Genomic DNA, 19177 nt, shown 5'->3' on the forward strand with positions numbered 1-19177 from the left:
CTCTGTGGTCCCCTACATACTTCTAAGCTAGGAATTAAAATTATTAGGCACATTCCTGGGCTATGGCTCTGCAGGTACTTCTTGACAGCGACCCTTTATATTAATTATTTCAAGAAAGCATCTCAGGGACACACACAGCCAGATAAAAGAATGTTCTCATACCTTTTTTGTTTTTTCCTTTTGTTTAATAAGAGGGGAAAAAAATAAAATAAAAAGTCACATTGTGTTTTTTAAAGCCTCATGTTTTTTTAAAAAGATATTCTGACTATTGTTTGTAAGTAAAATGAGTCATGCTCCAAGATTTGAGACTTATAAAAGTGCTTAAGTGACACACAAAATGTACAAGAAAAGCTTTCCAAGTGGATGGCAAAGTGACATCATAGAACTTACTGGTGGGAATGACCAATTCATTATCAAGGCATCATACTGGTAGTTGATGCTTGAGGACTGCCAACACACTAAGCTATTTATTGCTTTTGTAACTCCCAAGCAATGGAACCGTGATGACTTCCTTTTGGAGACCACTCCATAACACCATAGAGACAGTAGGGTCCCAGCTAGCCTTCTAACTGCACAAGTTTCTAACTGTGTAGACTTCCATGTCTCCCTCTCACTTTCTCCTCTTCCTCAGGTGGCTGATAGTCTACCTTTTGCAGACTGTAATGTAGATTGCAGCAACTTTCTGCTCCCAGAGGAACTGTATGACCCAAGCTACCTGCAGCCCAGACCTAGAGGATAGGGCTGGCTTTTCCCCTTTGTTTCTTTTGATGGTCCACTGCTCGAGTCAAGCCGTGCGGTGGGGTCAGGTGTGGCCATGAGTCAACCTGGGTCCTTTTGGAGTTTGTCCTGCAGTTTCGCTTCAGCAGGCCATATAATCCAGCCTAGAAGTTTTGGGGTGCGTCCATGCTGGCTGCAGCAGCAGTCACTCGCCCCACACACACACACACACACACACACACACACACACACACACACACACAGCCTCTCCGTTGGAGCAAAGATCGGCACTCTACCACATCTCTAGGAGCAACGAGGGGTCCCTTGCAATGCAGAAGGACCCACACACTCGAGCAGTTCCCCACAGCACAGCAAACCCAAGAAGCTCAGGACTTTGGTGTGGGCCCCCCTCTGCAGCACACTGCTGAAGGGCAGGTATGGGGGTGCAGGCCCCCAGAACTACCTACTGGGGAGTCCCAAGTCCTAGACTGCCTGGGTATGGGTGAGGCCCCCCCCAGAAAGGTGCCACCTATAGACTTTGCTTTGTAGTTAAGAGTGTTTTAAAATTATATTTAATGTTTTCTTTTGGTTTGTTTTATTCTCTGTAATAAATCTGGGTGCTTGGGTATTTATACTGCTTGCAAGAAGGGTTTTTTTTGTTTTTGTTTATATGGGACACCCCAGCAACTTTAGGGTTCCCAGATTTCTGGGTGGGGGCTTGAGCCTCTGATATAATTTATGAGGGGCCCCAAAATTTGAACCCGGCCCTTTTTGCTGCCAACTGGTACCTGGCAGAAGGGTTACATAAATAAAGTTTATTAACAGGGCTTAGGCAAAATTGGTTTAACTTCTGCTCATGCTGATTTTGGTTTCATGCTCAGTGTTTTAGAGGTCCTCAAGTCATCCAAATTCAGTTCTTTTTTACTTTAATGGAAGCCCATGTATCAACAGTAGTTGAACAATCCAAAATATTTTAATTTAACCATATTATTTACAACAGTCTGTCGATCCTCAATCAGCCTCATTAGCCATCTTCAGACCCACAGATAAGTCATTCATGGAAGACAATCATCCTCAACTGTGAGGGAGTGTGGAAAAAGAAAGTTTGGTATATTTAAATAAACTAGCTTATATTTGGTACCTGGATGGTATATTTAAATAAATATTTAAATAAAAGGACAGACTGACATTTTTAAACCAACTTGCACTATTCCAAAGCCACACACTTTTCCCATTTCTAATATAAAAAGAGAATGTAAGCTTTCCCAAAAAAGTTGGGTCAGGTCCTTTGTTGTTCTTGGATTCTATCTGCATGCATCTCTTAAGTCCTAGGATTCTCAGTACTTGAAACTTGGTCCTCATGTTTGACTAAACGTTTTTTTTAAATTTGTTCCATGAATTGTTCATTGTAAAATAATATTTAATAAAGTAATCTGTAGAAATATTCTGAAAACATTCTGGGGCAAATATATGGGGCTACAGACGTTTCCAAATCTTAAAGAGATTTTAGGAACAGGAAAAATTATTATAATCTTCCAACTCCTTCTACAAATACAAATCCCCGTACTTTTCTCTGGATGGAAAAGGTAACAGATGATCAACTAATTACCAAGAAAGGTGACTGAAATGGAAACTGTTTTGATTTTTTTTCAAGATCCTGCTTGTTCCTATTTTATTAATCCTGTGTCAATGCAAGCAAAGCAACTGGATGCAGCAATCAGCTCTGTTCCTTCTTCCAGATCCTTCAAGTTAGGCCACCTCAAAAGTTCATTTCTTCCAGTAAGTATCAACACAACCTTGTAATCCTCCCTTCATTTAGGGTGCTTGTACACAAGTGTAGAGGCTGTTCCAATGCACTGTAATTACAGCGTGTCAGAGCAGATTTGATTAATCGAGTCTGCTGGAGCATGGTAATTACTGGACTCCAGTAGCCTTCTGTGTCTCATGTATCAGTGTCCCCGTGCTTTGAAATGGCAGCGGGGGTACTTGAACTAAAGCTTGTTCAACAAGCTTTAATTTAAGTGCCCCACTGCAATTTTTAAGTGTGGGGACACCGATACATGATACAATACGGCATTTTAATTAGGGTGGCTCTTGGAACTGCTCTAATTAAAGTGCCACCCCCACACCCTTGAAGCATGTATAAAAGTGCCTTTAATGTCTTCTCTTTGCTATCCTCTTTACTGCCTTTTCGATGGAAATAATCATAACCCTGTGGTGACGGCAGTTAAAGCCCTCATTATTGCATAGAGCATGTAACAAATGCCTTACACTATGACAAATATACCTCTTTCTGTATTCTCTCTCTCTCTTATTCAATCTTAAGTTATTCTTTTATTCTTTCTTGGCTACAATATTACTAAGATGATTAATTTCAGCAGTTCTCCTGCCCACACTCATCGCTTTTTCTTTATACATATATGAAAGCAATTGTTCATGTAGCACACCTTGGTTGAAAGCCAACAAAAGAGAACTGTGTTAGAGCTTGCAATATCAAGGTTGGGCAAATTCTTTCAGAATTAGCGGATCTATCCTTCCCTGAGGGCCAATGTTGTCAATTCGTAGGTTCTTAACAATTCACAGATGTTATCAATTACCTTCATTAAATCCCATCCTCAACTAAACTACACTTGTAAAAACATTCCAGCTTTCACGATTTGCAATTTCTACTTTTGAAAAACAAAACAAAAAACTGTTCAACATACATCTTGTATATATTTTCTAGCCAACACAAGCAGACTATTGTAGACCAGAGAGGAAAAGTGTACACATGGGCAAATTTTCTAAGCTACACCGTTTGCTAAATTCACCAAAGTTTTCCAAGCTCATAATTAAGTCAGTTTGTCTGGCTGCAGGTGAAATAATTTAGAATGAAAGTTACTCAAGTACAGCAGGTTTCTGCAAGACTCCCAAGAAACTAAAGCTATAAAAGGGACATATCCACCAAGTCTGGTTCAACTTTGTAAGGTAACTGAAAAATGCTGCTTTCTTTCACAGGAAATATGCTCCATACGTATTTAGCCATCTCTTAAATTTTTCTGCCTATACTCTTGCTACTTTTAAAATCTATCAGTTCTGAATAAGCAAAATAAATAAGGGAAGGTGAAGTCGATTCCACTGCAGGTCATTCATGCACAAATGAAAAATACTACACCTGTGAACAACCTTCCTACTGCTGAATATTTTTGGCAATCATGCACATGCCAGAAGCAAAGGAAACTGACTCTCAGCTCCCCTTTATTGAGGGGGCTCTGAGCTGTGGGGCTACACACAGCCAGGATGGAGTCCTGCACCTGACAGGGCTCTCAGACCTGGCTGTGCCACATGGGCAGCCAGCATCGAGAACCCCGCACCTGACAGGGCACTGCTGCACCATGGGGTGCTGCTGCAATCTGCTGGCCACAGGGGTGCATGAAGCATTCCAGCACACCTTTGGGGCTAGAGACAGAAATTACACAAAAACCAGTTTAAAGTGATCAGAAACTGGTTTAAACCTGTAACAGAACAGAAGTTCAGTGTGCATAAACCAGTTTTGAAATGGCTGAAATTGGTTTAAGATAAACCTTGTTGAATGTAGTATCAGTAGTATTAACTGATTTATGTCAAACCGGTTTATGAAACTTCTGTCCTAGACCCCTTCCTGGTCCAAGTTAACTCACAGTCCCACAGCATCCCAGAATGCTTTGCAGCTCTGCTGCCTGCTCCAGAGAGCAGGGTTGGCCCCACCCCTCTGCTCTCTAGCTGGAGCAGTGAGGCCTGGCTGACAAGGGGCTCAGCCAGAGTGGGAAACCTGGCAGGGATCCACAACTGGGTCTGCCTGTGGTGGGGTTGCAGCCCCTGCCAGATATTTCCCTGTTGGAGCGGCGGGGTGGGGGGTGTGGGCAGGCAGGCTCAGGTAGAGACTGAGGCAAGCAGTTGACAAGGGGAGGGGGCGTAATACCCCTCAGCTCCCCAGGCCATGGGGGAGAGGGAAGACCCTGGGAAACTGGGGCTGGAGGGATTGGTGCCCTACCACCCATGAGTACAGGGCCAAGCCCTGCTGGACTAGACTGAGAGGTGGGAGGTGTTGGCAAAGACCTGGCACAATCATCACATGTATGTGCTAGAGATGGAGCTAAGGGAACAGGAAAGGGTCCCAGACTGCTTGAGCTGGTGTAAGCAAAGAAAGCAGAGCACTACATTTACATTATAAAGCAGAACCTGTAAAAGGTGGGAGACTGGAATACCTAAGCAGAGACAACAGACGCTGAATGCACAGGAGTCCTGCCAAAGGTGCTATAGGTAACAAGCATCTAATGTCAAGGCACCCAAGGGGGAGAAGCGGGTGCAAGTGTGTCTGTAAAAACCCAAGTAGACCTGAGGCCTGTGGGATCTCCACTCCAATACCTAAGACCACCTGCTGGTTCCCCAAGAAGGACTTTCTGAATACCTGACTGTAAGCAGACATTCTGCCCTCAAGATTACATAAGACTTATGTAAGGCTTTCTCTGGTTTTCTTGGTTTATTACACTCTATTTTAAGTTAGACTAAGTTGTGTGTGCTCTCACTGTGTTTTACTGGGCTGCATCTTAGCTTAGGTGAAGATTGTTGGTTGTTCTTTGTTGTGTGCTTGAGGTTGTCAATTGCTGTGTTCACTACATCCTCGCTTCAGAGAAAGGGCTATTCTTGTTCAAGCTTTTATGAATTCAATGTCACTATCTTTTCCCCCTCCTCATCCCCTCCTCCCTCCCCCCCAGCAGGAAGCAGGGGGTGGAGCATAAGCCTGGCAGACATTGCCCCTCTCCCTCCCCCCCCCGCAACAGCACACCCTTGCTGGGGTCCTGTGTGGGTCAGAGAGGGGATTTATACCCCCACCCTCAAGCATGCTAGCTCCCAGGCTGGGGCCCCCTCTACTTGAGCAAGGATGAGGGAAAAGCCTTGGAGCTTCAGTCCCTTCCCTTTGGCAGTGGCTGGCAGGCTGGAAGGCATGCTCTAGCGCCCCCACCCCGCCAGCTTCTGAGCCACTGCAGGCATGCGGCTGCATTTCCTGACTCAAAAGTGAATGTCTGTTCACTTGTTTCTCAGCTAATCTCTGCAGTTTAAATTAACCTGCAAAGACAGAATTGATTCAGCCTAGGGCTTTCTGACTATCTGTACTTAGCCTGTGTGCCCACATTGACTGTAATCTCCTACCCTTGGGGGTATGTAACAGGGAACCCTAGCCCTGTTACTAGAAGGCAGGGCAGCCCCTTTAAAACCAGAACTTTCTGGGCACAGTGTGCCGGTAAGGTGTGTGTGTGTGTGTGGGGGGGGGAAGGGGGTAAAAGCTGAGCCAGGCCAGCCAGTCAGGTGACTGGAAGGGGGCAGGCCAGGACTATAAAAACCCTGGGTTTGGTGAGCATTCCAAAGGCTGAAAGAGGGGAACTATGGAGGACCCTGGAGAAGTGGCAGCAACCCCAGAAGGACTGTAGCTGATGGTGGGGACCAGAAGCATGAACCCCTGCGTAAATGTAAGCTGGCGTGCTGCCTTCTTTAATCATATATCGTTTGCTGGTGGTTATTGCCCATGGACAGGACTGTTCATATTTTTTTGTTACTGAATAAGACCGGTGGTTTGGGTGAGGCTATTGGGGAAGGAGGCGGCCTCATGGGAGCCCCACTATAGCATGGGGCAGTGTTTGGGGTGCACAGGCCCAGTGACAGAGAGGCGCAGTATTTGGAGGCACAGGTCCGGCACCAGAGAGGACAAGCCTAAAAGGCCAGGGTGGCCTGGTACACTGGGGGTGTGACTATGTACGTTTTTTTTGGACTGGGATGGTGGAGGTCCGGGGCCGTTGCCCAGCTTCACACTTACGACCTCCTGGCTGTGGGGCCGATGGATGGACCTCTGGGCCAGGTAGGCTGTGCTCCAGACTGGAGCAAAAAGGAGGGCCACGAGCCTCAAGACTAGAGAGCTAAAGTCTCGGAGTCAAACCCTATCTGGTAGGTTTAGATGGGAAGGCCTAGGTGGAGAAAGACTGGGGTCAAGGCCAGTGGTGGTGGAGGACCCCAACATATAAAAACAATAGGCAGTCTCCTGCTTACAAAAAACAATCGGTATAAAATTTCCATCAAGACGTGGCAGACGAGTAGAGAGTATGACATGAGAAACCTTAAAGTGGACTCCAAGGGCGCCCCACATAGGGCTTGGATAACAGGAAAGATGGCGCTGGGGAGGGCGACCTGTTACAGGGTGAGTTGTGCTTCCCAGTGCCTGAAAGATCGCAGTAGCTGCCATCTCCCTGCAGACTGCCTACACATGCAAATTAAAGCTGGATAGAAACCAGCTATAAAGTTATTACACATTTTTGAACAATAACTTTATAGCTGGTTAAACCTTTTTAAGGCAGGGGAGAGAATCTGCATATGTAGCCAGTCTAAATTTATTGTGCAATTAACAAGGTGATTGCGCAATAGATATAAGGTGTAGAGGGGGCCAGAGATGCAACTGTTCATCTTTAACAACCAACCTCTTTTGTTATCTTGACCACACATTTACAATAGACTAAGAAAGTTGTACCCTATCATAATAATTCAGCTGTGAATCAAAGTCATTAATCTAGCAAGTTACTCTACCTAGGCAAAAGCATTTACCTATAGAGAACAATTTATATGATCAAAAAATTACAGAGAATGATTCTCTACAAAATAAAAACATAAAAAGCAACAGATAGCCTACCCCCTGTTAAGACAAAATTAAATGGACTAAGTTGTCCAGTTTACCCAACACATCATATTCAGCATACCTTTTTAGCACTGTATTTACAATAATTATATGCTTTTAAATTAAAGTAAGAAATTTATAAATAGATATTTGTGCTCCTTTAATACTACTAATATCATATCTTCATCATCTTTGCTGGAGACTGTAAATTGTATATGAAAGTTCCTATTTTCATTAGGAGAAAAATATACTATTTTAAAGCCCTACTACTTTTGGAGTTACTAGTCATGAGATTGAACATTGCATATCCAGGAATAGCAATGTTTTAAAAAGACCTTACCTTTATGCATTCTTCTTGGTTCTGACTCTTTGGTCATGGTTGCCAGACAGTGAGGAAGTACACTGCCACAGCTGTTGCTCTGTCCTAGAGGTAAATGACCCTGCATGAAATTTTGTAAACACATAGTTAAAAACTGCATACTTTTGCACTTATGTCAGAAATTTCCTGAAAAACAAAAACACTTTTTTGGCATGAACTCATCTGAATCAGCTTGAGTTATTTTAATTATATACATCCTCTACTTACTGAGAAGCTTTCAAAACAATTTCCCCACTAAAGATTATGTGAAAGCCCCTCTTGCTTTGTTAACTGACACTGCTACAGTTTAGATATCATTTTCAGTTGACATAACCTTATCTTCCCCCTCCAATAATATCCTGAGGAAACCAAAAATGATACAATTAACAGGCCTCTGAAATCAGTTTAATCTAATCAAAGTTCATTTTTTTTTAATCTTAACAGGCTTAATTCATTTCCTAGGTTTACTATTTTTAACTTCAGGAATATTACAACAAATTTATAATGTCTTTGCCCTTATGTTGATCAATTTTATTTCCAACTCAAAATATTTCTTACATGGAAATTAGAAATGGGAAAATCTATATCTCAGTACATTACTTACTTTGGGATTTACACTTCGTCCAAGAGTAGAACTATTGAAGTGCGGCGATACAGAGGGAGTAGTTTTCTTGCGAGGTAAAGTATCACTCATATACATGCCTTCCTTGTGCTGTTTCTTTCTTTCTTCCAGATTTCTAAAGTGCTTAAAATGTAATTTGTAAAATAGTTTTGAAAAAATGTCCAACTTTTTAGTGAATTATGTTTCATGTGGAACATGCTGAATCCTACAGTTTGGAAACTTCATTGTAAATCTAAATATTCAGTTTTATATTCTTGTTCAGGTTGATGCAATATGGGATTTCACAATACACACTTTTCATAGAAATTATACAGTGAATGGTAAACCAAGAATCAGTCATTCCCAAAGTCAAACTATCAACCAGTCTTGGTTTACATTAATATTATTAATTCTGTAATGCTAATAATTCATGTGCAGCCTACAGATTTCTCAATTAAGCAATTATTACGAATGAATTCTACCAATATGGAAGTTAAATGGCCAAGATAAGGTAAGGTAAAGACAAAAAAACCCAACAGCCCAATATTCTAAGATATAACTTTTTAGAGGCTGGGGCCCAAATTGAGGACAAGGGGATTATTTTTAAAGTAACAGTTTCAGTTCCTCATCACCCTAACCCTTAAAGTTTGTTTCCATAAAGGTAAGCAATTTAGAGATTCACCTTAAACACTGTTCTGAAAAAAAGAAATCACGCCTACGGAATCAAAATGGTTTTCTGAACAGACTGTAAAGCAGTCACCTACTAGCAAGTGAATCATGTTATAAATAAACTAATTGTCCGTAATTTTAAGAACATTTTTAATCAGTAAATAACATATGTATAAATGTAGAAACATGTTATGACTTGCATCTACTTTTACAAATTGAATCTTATTAGGCCAAACCCCAATAAATTCCAAAGAACTGGCCATTTAAAACTGATGTATTTTTGGAATGGTTATACTTCAAAAGATGATAAAATCCCCTCAATATAATTTTGATTTTAAATTTAAATAATTCATTATTGCAAATGCTTCTGACCACTGAAATGGCATTTCCCATTGTGTTATTCATTTATTTGAATGGCAAAAAACAGAGCCCATGTCTATTTTGAGATCTAGATTCTTTGTTGTGAAAACTATTTTTATTCAACGGCATCTAGTAATAATCCATATGAAATTCAGCAAAACCTTTAGGTGCAGGACTCTGAAAGTTTGATGAAGAAAGGGTTCTTACTAATGTTGTACTGAAAAGTTCATGGGTAAATGGCATCTTTGTTACCCATATTAAAAATCCCAGATGGTCAGCTTTGAAGTTACCTGTGGTTGCCTGCGGTGTTTCTTAGCTGGGAGAGGAGGAGGTGTATCAGATAAAGGTAAAGGATCTACATGTGTAACCATGACCTCAGGCCAATGGACTGATGGAAGTTGAGCAATAGAGCGAGGAGAAAGAGAGTGAGGAAACACAAATCCAGAACAGAGAGGTGATCTTAGCTTTATAGGAAAAAGAGAAATTACACACAAAGTTTTCTACTTGTAATTACTCAAGAGGCATGGCACATACAAGCTGCAGTTTATAATATGCTTTTATTTGGAGAGTTTAGCACAGATGGAGACTTGTTAGTAGAAACTGGTGAAATACATTTTTAAATATTTAAAACAGTGTCCAAAACAACAAAGTCTAAAGTTAAATGGTAAATGATAGTAGCACAAAAGTAAATATTTTCCATTCATAAAGTTAATCCATTTTTAAGCAACTGGGCTTATTTGGAAAAAATAAAGATAGCTATAATAAAGCAAAAAGTCAAAGATAGTATAAAAAAAGCCAGAAAGAACATATTGGAATAACAAACACAAGTAAGAGGTATTCATCTCCTCTCCCCTCCCATGCCCCCTCCCCCTGCTGCCCACAATCCCTACAAAACCCAAGGTCAGTATGTTCCTTGCATAACATCTCTAAATGAACTACAATAAACTGTTCAGTGAACACTTTACCCTCCACTGTACATATGGACATTAAAAACATAACTACAGACTACTTTTCAAAAAACATGCTACCTTTTAGCATTTGAAAGACAATGAACAAACTTGTTTCTGATTGGCTCATTATTCTTATTGGCCTCTAAACCACCATCTTTAAGAACAAAGACATTTTATAGCTGGAGAATTCATTTGGGTTTCTTACCCAATCAATACCTGACTCTACATTGCTCACAGTCTGTATCAGGGTTATATTTACTAGATGATGGGACAAAAAAAGCAGCCGTGAACAGAATGATGTAAAGAAAGGGAAACGTCTCTCAAACAAACCTCTTTATTTTGTGGCTGGCTCACCAGCACAGCCGTGGAAGGCTCGGTAGCAACAGCGTCAGCATCTGTGGGGGGCTGAGTGGAAGGGGGTATATTCGTGGAATTGCCATACAGCTCACTAATTTCACTTACACTGATATAACCCTAAAAGGAGGAATTCAGAAGTTAAACACAAAAAAGGAGCAAAAGCCAAAAGGCATGCAAGAGTATTAATGTACCCAGTACAATGAAGGTTAGTGTAGAGTGATACAGCCAAATATCTGTGTTTATTATCAAAATGATAATTTAAAGCAGTAATAAAATCACCACCAGAATTTCAAAATATTTGAATACCCAAATATTAAAAAAAAGTGTTATCAAAAGGAAAATATACTTTAGATAATCAAGAGACACTATTCAAATAACGCCTTTAGCATTTTTTTAGATTAACATGCTTTAAATTTAAATACCATCTATAGTGTATCCATCACCTAAATTTTAAATATATCATTAACATTTCTTTAAAAAAGGAAAAGAAATATGTTTGCTCATTTTTAATTCTTTGTGTTTCCTTCCTTTCCTTTTAATTTCCTGTTAATAATTTTGTATTAAATACGCCTCTTGCGACTTGTAACTGTTGTTACTCTGTAAATTGCTCTACATACTCTCTAAATTCCTCTAATCAGTAGTGTTTAACAGTTGCTACCATCTATCTGATAACTGTTGTAAGACTCAACGTTGATGATATAAGTGTAATTCTATTAGGAAGTAGCCATCCAAATTTCTATTTTTTATTAGCAATGGTGGAAGAGGGCAGAGGCCAAGGACTGACAGAATATGGAGACTAGAGAATACATCTGGCCCAGAACAGGCTCATCTAAAAGAGATGAAACAGGACAACTGTTATACATGTTCTGCTGTGAAGTGAAATTCGGTCTTCAGTGCTACCAAATAAACCTCTAGAATAAAAACCAGAGATTCAATACAGTGGTCTAGAGGACATCAGATTACACCCAAGTCAAATGTCCACTTTTTGATCTGTAGGAGGGAAAAAAAGCATTTTAAAAAGCGAAAAGGTCACTGCTGAGAGACAGTGTATATAAAGGTAGGCTGAAATGTATTGTAAAGTTATCAAGACAATGCTCTGCTTGTAAGCTGAACAGGTGAAATGGGTATGGTTATAAAACTGAACTAATAAATTATAGCAAGAGAGATGTCATTTAGGAATTAAGATGATCAGAGCAGCGACAACCTATTGCTACTGTCTCCTCAGATTAAAAATACAGAAATTTAAGACTACACAAATAATTTTGGGGCTGCAGGGAGAACCCGCTGCAATGATTCACTAGCAGTTAAGAGTATTTTATCCAGGTTTTCTTCACCTGGAAAACAATTTGGGAAAACCAAGCAAAAGCCCTTGTAGAAGTCTCTGATACAAGCTAGAAGGGAATGCAAGTTAGCCTTCAAACACGGTAGAGCACAAGCTTTATACTATGAATTATTTACTAACAGAAGTGGACAATCTAATAAACTGTTTTCTCAAAAAGAGAGGATAAATTGGAAGCAAGGTCAAATCAGGGCCATAGCAGTAGTATATATGTATAATTAACTTTGCTACATGGTTAAGTGTTACTATTACGCATTTTAAACTGGGGAAAAATCCACAAAAAGCACAAAAGTACAAGGACTCAAACCATTGTGCAGAGACAATACTGCATTCATTTCCATTGGCCATGGAAGGGAAATCCTGAATGCTGCAGAAACTATATATATACTTTAGCAAAGGCATAGCAGTGCACCTCCACATTCAGGGCAGCCATGTAGCATGTGGGACAGTGCCAGTGCCTGCCATGCTGATTGCAGCACTGCTACTAGCTGCCACTGTGGCAGAAGCTGCTTTTCTGCCCTGCTACAAAGGTGGTGCACAGGACTGCTGCTCTGGTGGCCCCACTTCAGTTACACTTCTGTAGCTTAAAGACTGTAAAGCTTGTTCCCAATTTCCTTGAAGTCAATGACTTAAGTCAGAGATCTCACTGGGCACTAGCTTAAGTCCTGTAGCACAAGTGGATTAAAGGATGCTTTAAAAATCTCAGCCTTGTAGAAATATCAATATTCCTATCTTCTCTCTCTCTCTCTCTCTTTTGCTGTGGGCTGAACAAGCTGTCCTTTTACTCAACAGGTCTTCTGGTTCCTTTCTTACGCGTGCATGTGCATGCAAATTCTCTCTCTCACACACACCACACACAGTCATGGTTTCAGAATCAAGATTTCTGTTGGGGGAAGGAAATAAAAGAGAACAGTCTGTGTCTCCAAATGCTCCTTGGGATCAAAATGGATCAATTCACCCCTAGGCAGAGTCAGCCTAAGGTCTATTTGCCACTAAATGACAGATTTTTAAAGCTATCCAGGTGCCTATCACTCATCTGAATAAAATACTTGGGACAAATTAATATTCAGTTGCCATGTCTACATGAGACGCTGACTGTGCAGTCATTTAGTACTTGTTTATATAGATGGCAGAAAGCATTTGTTTATATAGGTGCTAAATGACTGTGCAGTAACAACTGTGCAGTCAGTGTCTTATGTTGATAAACAAGTACTACATGACTGCACAATAACTGGAGTTATTGTGTAGTGGCACCAATGAAGACCAGTTTTGTGACACTAATGCACAGTAGAGTTGTGGCACGGGTTTTGCTACGTGATGCTACTGCACAATAGTATCAGGCTACTGCACAGTCTGCATCTCGTGTAGATGTGGCCAGTAGGTGCAATCACTGAAACTAAGACAACTAGCAGGAAGAACAACTTTCATCTTATACAAGTTGGACGGTATAAAGACTTAAATTATATAAAACATTTAAGTTGTTTCTCTTCTTATTTAACCTATTATAAATTATAAGTAATTTCATTGAAATGAACAGAATTACTCTGCTAAGAGACCAAGTGAAATAAGAGGAAAATCTGTCTCATAAAACAATCTCAGCCATTTAAAATATTTAAATGAGTAGTTCATAATTCTGGTGCAGAAATTAAGTCTAAGAGAGCATGCTTTTCTAGTAAAAAAATAAAATCAAACTAGACCCTTTGACAGAAGATAAAAATGTAGACAAATATATCTGAAGAAGACTACCATTTTCTGTTTCTTTGATTAAAATTTAATATTTAGCCACAATTCAGAGACGCATACACTTCATTAGGATGAAATAAGATGATGTTGACAGAATTTGATCAACTATAGTTTAGCTGAATCAGTACACCTACAATTACTAAGGACTGTGGTTCACATTTATTCAGAATTTTTTCAAGGCTTACAGGCCCTCAGGTTGTGACAGCATGCAGTTGTAAGCTAAAAGCTATTAACCTTTAATTGGGTAAGTTAGTTGTAGGTCTCATTTCACAGTATCACCAAATTAATACCTCAAGCAAAAATTATAAGATCCTAAACAGTTTTTCAATAGGTAGATCTAAAACAGCTCAAAGTATTTAGCCCCATATTTAAAATGCTAAATACATGTTTATAATACATTTCTTTCTATCCCTAATAAAAATATGACCAAAAATGTAAACATCTAAAAAGCAGGAAGACTGGAATTCATTCATATTTGTCTGTAGCTATTTCTGGATTTTGTTTTTCCTCTCCGTTATATTTAATGCTCTATTTAGAGAAAAAACAGACTCTCTAATGAATGTAAAGTGGTAATTTATTCAGGGCAGAAGTCTAAGGCAATGCCCACTACAGCTGGGAAAATGTCAGAGAAGCTATTTTTGCCCTAATTTGCATGTTCATATGTAACAGAACTAAGTTACCTAATCACGGCAAAAATAGTATATTGAAATTGCAGGAACACCACTTACCAAATCATACAAGATTTGCCAAACTCTAAATAACTGTTGCATCAAATGTAAATAAAAAATAAGTTTAATCAGATGATCAGGAAAATAGCAGTTAACACTGTTTACCTCTTTCAGACTACTTGGACTGACAGGAAATCCTCTTCCTCCAGAAAGTCCAGAATACTTCTTTTCCAGATTACAAAGATTCTCTTTTTCCTGTCAGTAATTGAAATAGATTTATTTTTTAATGTGAATATTTATTCAACTAAAATTAATTTCTATTTATTTAAAAGGTAGAAACAAACCTTCTGGTGAGGCTTAATACATAATAGCAATTTCAGTGTCATTTATTCACAGCAGCACTCAGACTCTGCAGCAGTTCTTGACACAGCTGGGATTGCCAGAAGTGATTAATGATTTCAGGCATCTCATTTTTGGGAAGTTCCATTTTGACAACATAAAGAGGCCTAATTTCATAAGTGAGAGCTCAGTACTTTCTGAAAATTAGGTTTTACTTCAGGTGCTTCCTGCTGGGAAATCAGAGGCAGCTGGAAACACCAGTCACTTTTGAAAACACTGGACAGTAGCTGTGGTCAACCAAATAACTTTTGCTTTCCATTCTCAGCCTTCAAGTAAACAGAGCAAACAGAATTTGAATCCCTGGTTGACATACAACCAAATTTAGGACCAACAGAAAGTACAGCTTTTCAACCCAGATTTTTATTAGACAGGAGCTAGACAGAAAAACAGCTTGATTTGGGAAATACTGCCCACAATATTGCAATTACTTTTATTGTAGCATTGTTGTTGATCTTTAAACTAAACATATCTTACAAGATAAGAATTGCCTACCCTTTGCAGCATCATTATTAAATTATTCTTTTCTTTTACAAAATGATCCTGTTCTCTCTGAGCTTGCTGGACAATATGATTAGCTTGCTTCTTGAGAGCAGAAATCTTCTCCTAATATGAAAATAAGAAAATTTTAGAATATTCCTATTTGATAGCACAATACATATCCAGCCTAGATCCTGTTCACAGATGGAACACACAGCACAGATATATTTCATCCGTGAACTCCACCAAACAGATCAGGGTTAGTTAATAATTATTTCTTAAAATTAAGACTACAATAAAGCAACTTAAAACATTTATAAAGTAAATATCCTTGGGGAGTCCCCTATCTAAAAATAAAAATAATTGTTTTCCTCTTTCCTACATTTTCTTCTTCTTTGGCAGACCCTTGCCATCAAGGATGACTGTTGTCCACGACTGTCTTATCTATGCATCCAAAGATGGCTGATGCGGCCTATCTCAGATCAACAGACTCTGCTGTAGCTCACATACGTGTTTCCATTCGCGGTGGGTGGCTCTGGAGGTTCCAGGTCCTGAAAATGATGGTATGCCTTTGCTGGTATTTTGACTACTGTAAAGGTGATCTCACTGAATGCAGTTATCCAGCCAGGAAGAAATACAGAATACTGTATTAGACAGGCTATGTTTAGGGCACCTTTTCTAGCCCCCTCCCCATGTGGGGTGACCAGAGCAGATCCTGACAAGGCCTGCTCAGTCACAGTTACAGCTGCCGAATCACACTCCTGTCTCATCCAAGTGCTAGATGATCTTCTTGTAACTGCCTCCTTCATGCTAGTTCATGACTAGGAGCTTCCAGACCTCACAATCCTGCCCCTGTCGCCCTTAGGGGGGGGTCGGCCAAGCGTTTCAATGTTTTGGAAAAGCTGTTTTCATGCAAGGCACCTGTGCGTAACTTCTTTTACCATGAAAAAGCTGCTGCACATCAGCTTCCACACAGCTCTTGACAGAATGGGACCTTGATCCAATGGCAAGGAGACCAAGACAACAGGGGATTTCCCACATTATAATATACAATAAAATAAATTATGACTTTTGCATAGGAACTTGTGAACTCTAGTTCCTGCTCTGACCTTTACTTTCTCTAAGGCCCTAGACCAGGGGCAGGCAATTGTTTTGGGCAGAGGGCCGCTTACTGAGTTTCGGCAAGCCAACGAGGGCCGCATGACAAGCAGCCCAGGGCAGATTAATATTAATTTTCTAAATTTTTTAGGGGCCCCATGGGCCGGATAGAATGGCCTGGTGGGCTGCATCCAGCCCCCAGGCTGCATTTTGCCCACCCGTGCCCTAGACACATAATACCTCTACCTTGATTTCTGTTCTGCCAAGTTGGGATAATAATACTTGCCAGACATTTAATTACCAGCAGATGCTACATATTGTAAAACTGAAACATACTGTGTAAGTCTCAAAATTTAAGAGAGCAGTGCACAAAAACAAAGAAAAGCCCATTTATTATTAACTGCTCGTTCAAGCTAAATGGGGATGACAGTCTAGGATGTAGATACTAAGGTCATCTTCTCATATGCTGAAGACAGGAAAACCAAACAAGAAAAACTGCAAAGATATGGACATTCTTAATTATAGTAGAAGAATTAAATAAATTAAGTTGTAGTCTGCAACAATGCTTAAATCTATTGTCTAATTTTGTTTAAGAAGAAAAGTTATGAAATCGAGTCCAAGTATGAAACAGTAGCAAGAATGTAGCAGTAGTAATAACTATTCTCCAACTATTTGGGTTGGTTTAATAAAAGATATCAAATTCACCCAAGGAACCTTGTCTGCAGTAGTAATGAAACATCTTTCCTTTACTGACCTTTGAATTGTCTTTACAAGAAGATAGTGAAAATGAGCCAGCAAATATCAGCTCACCAAGTCATTCCATAGCAAAAAGGGAAAGGAACCCAAGACCTTGAATGCAAGTGCCCCTTTACTCAAATAAATCCTTGAAAGAAATGGGTGGAGGCAGTGCAGGGGGAAAGTTTCTGCTCTGTGGGAACAGGGGCCCAGGCTTAGAACCAAAGGTCCCACTTCCTTTCAGGTCACTGAGTCAGATGCCCCTCATTTGCTCTTTTTTCTGGCCCAATACAGCGCTCTCTCATGGCTGCACATGGGGTCAACTTCAAAAGGAGTGCTGGAAAAGGGACTTGTTAATACTTGACCTGTAGTGTGGCAGAGTGAGAAAGACAGAAAAGCCCAAGTTCAGACTTCTTCTAGGTGAAGCCGGGGCCTAGAAGCTAGGTCTTCTGGCCTCCTAAGTGAGTACCCTAGTCACTGAGTTATTTGGAGGGAAGAGCAAGAAGCATATTTTTCACACTCTTCCTCTTGTTGCCAGTGTCAGTCATCAATATGCAGCAGGGATAGAATTTCCTGTAGACAGCCGAAAAATGGCCACTTAGACAACCAGAGAATGTTACCCTTATACAAATCAAAGAAACATACAGCTGAACTGAATTTTCATTCTATTACCTTTCTACTGACAATGCTGCGCTGATACTCAGCTACTTCACGCAGCAGCTGCTGTGTCAGATTCTCCTTCTCCTCATCTAACCTACTCTCATGCTCAAGCTGCTGAAACTCCAGGTCTTCAAAGTGTTTGCTTTCTATGTCCAGCAGATCAGCATCCTTTAAAGAAAAACAAACAAAAACATTGCATTTATAGCGCTCACCGAAGAGATACGTAAAAGCCAAAAAATCAGTCTGAAATGATTATTCAAATTAATTCCATAAACATGTCTATCAAGTAGCTCTTAAGAGCTACAATCAAAGTGAAGCAGACACGGCTGATCCTTTATTTTGATTTTATTTCTTCAGTTATATCCAAGCTCCAGCTACTCACTTTTACAGGTGAATTTTACCTTTAAAGTAGAAAGTGTTATTGAAGCAGTTGACCATAATCTTCATCCTAGAGGGACAGGAAGTCTTTAGATCTGAGCTGAATACATTGAGCTCCTATATTATGAAGGCTTGAAGTTGATTCAAAATTATATGGGAGCAGAAGAGAGGTCTGATACATTTCTGTTGCTTTTCAGCATTCTGTACAAGCTGAAGATTCCTAAGTGTCATGGGCTTTACATAGGTCACACTATTGCAGGGCTGGGAAAAATATGGCCCGCAAGCCAGATCTGGCATGCTGTGGATTCCTTCTCCCAAGGTGCAGCACCCTGCATTTATGTATGTTGAATAGCGGCATCAATTGTGGACCCAGGTGGGGCTTCCACCACAGTAGCATCAGTTGTGGACGCCACCAGCAAGCAGTAGCAAGCAGTGGATGCTGCCAGCAGGTTCAGAAGCCTTGACGCAGAACCTGCTGGCAGTGTCCACGGCGGACAATGCTGCCCTTCCAGGGCAGTGGAAGCTCCCATCCATAGCCCTGAGCTGGAACTGTTGGCAGGGTCAGCTGTGGACCCAGACAGAAGCTTCTGCCATGCCTGGCAGGCGTCAGTGTCAGTTGTGACACTGCTAGTAGATTTTGTATTAGGGTTCTGGAACCTGCTGGCTGCGCCCACAGCTGACACAACCGCTGCCCGCCTGCCACATTATAAGTCCCTGTCTGGGTCCATAGCTGAGCTTTGGGGCTCCTGGTAAACTACAGATCCAGCTGGGTTCTGGAAAGAGGATGGAGAGAGGGAGGGAAGGGAAGAAAAGAAAAAAGACAGAGACAGAGACCAGACCAGAGAGAGAAAGACAGAGAGAGAAAGAGATGGAAGTGGCCCTTGACAGGTCCCCAGAATTCACTCCTGCACTATTGAATTCCAACCAATAGATGAAAAAAAAAAAAAAGTGTGAAAGACAATGATGAGGTCCATCATTAAACAGGT

At 40.5% G+C, this 19177-nt stretch overlaps 1 protein-coding gene across 6 annotated transcripts in view; it reads right to left on the reverse strand.

The window, feature by feature from the left end:
* PHLDB2 (pleckstrin homology like domain family B member 2) overlaps positions 1 to 19177 on the reverse strand; it is a 78435-nt gene that overhangs the window by 17719 nt on the left and 41539 nt on the right. For 3 of the 6 annotated variants that reach the window (XM_006032499.3, XM_006032498.3, XM_006032497.3), the window contains 6 exons: positions 17826 to 17981; positions 15336 to 15446; positions 14610 to 14699; positions 10668 to 10811; positions 8362 to 8502; positions 7740 to 7839 (listed from right to left, as the gene is read on the reverse strand). In XM_006032499.3, coding sequence (XP_006032561.1) covers positions 7740 to 7839; positions 8362 to 8502; positions 10668 to 10811; positions 14610 to 14699; positions 15336 to 15446; positions 17826 to 17981 — 742 coding nt within the window. Of the gene's footprint in view, positions 1 to 162; positions 178 to 7739; positions 7840 to 8361; positions 8503 to 9677; positions 9852 to 10667; positions 10812 to 14609; positions 14700 to 15335; positions 15447 to 17825; positions 17982 to 19177 lie in introns of all 6 variants that reach the window. The other 3 variants (XM_025214261.1, XM_025214260.1, XM_025214262.1) reach the window with 3 other exon arrangements.

Source organism: Alligator sinensis, unplaced genomic scaffold (genome assembly GCF_000455745.1).
Source record: "Alligator sinensis unplaced genomic scaffold, ASM45574v1 scaffold359_1, whole genome shotgun sequence".
Classification (NCBI taxonomy): Eukaryota; Metazoa; Chordata; order Crocodylia; family Alligatoridae; genus Alligator; species Alligator sinensis.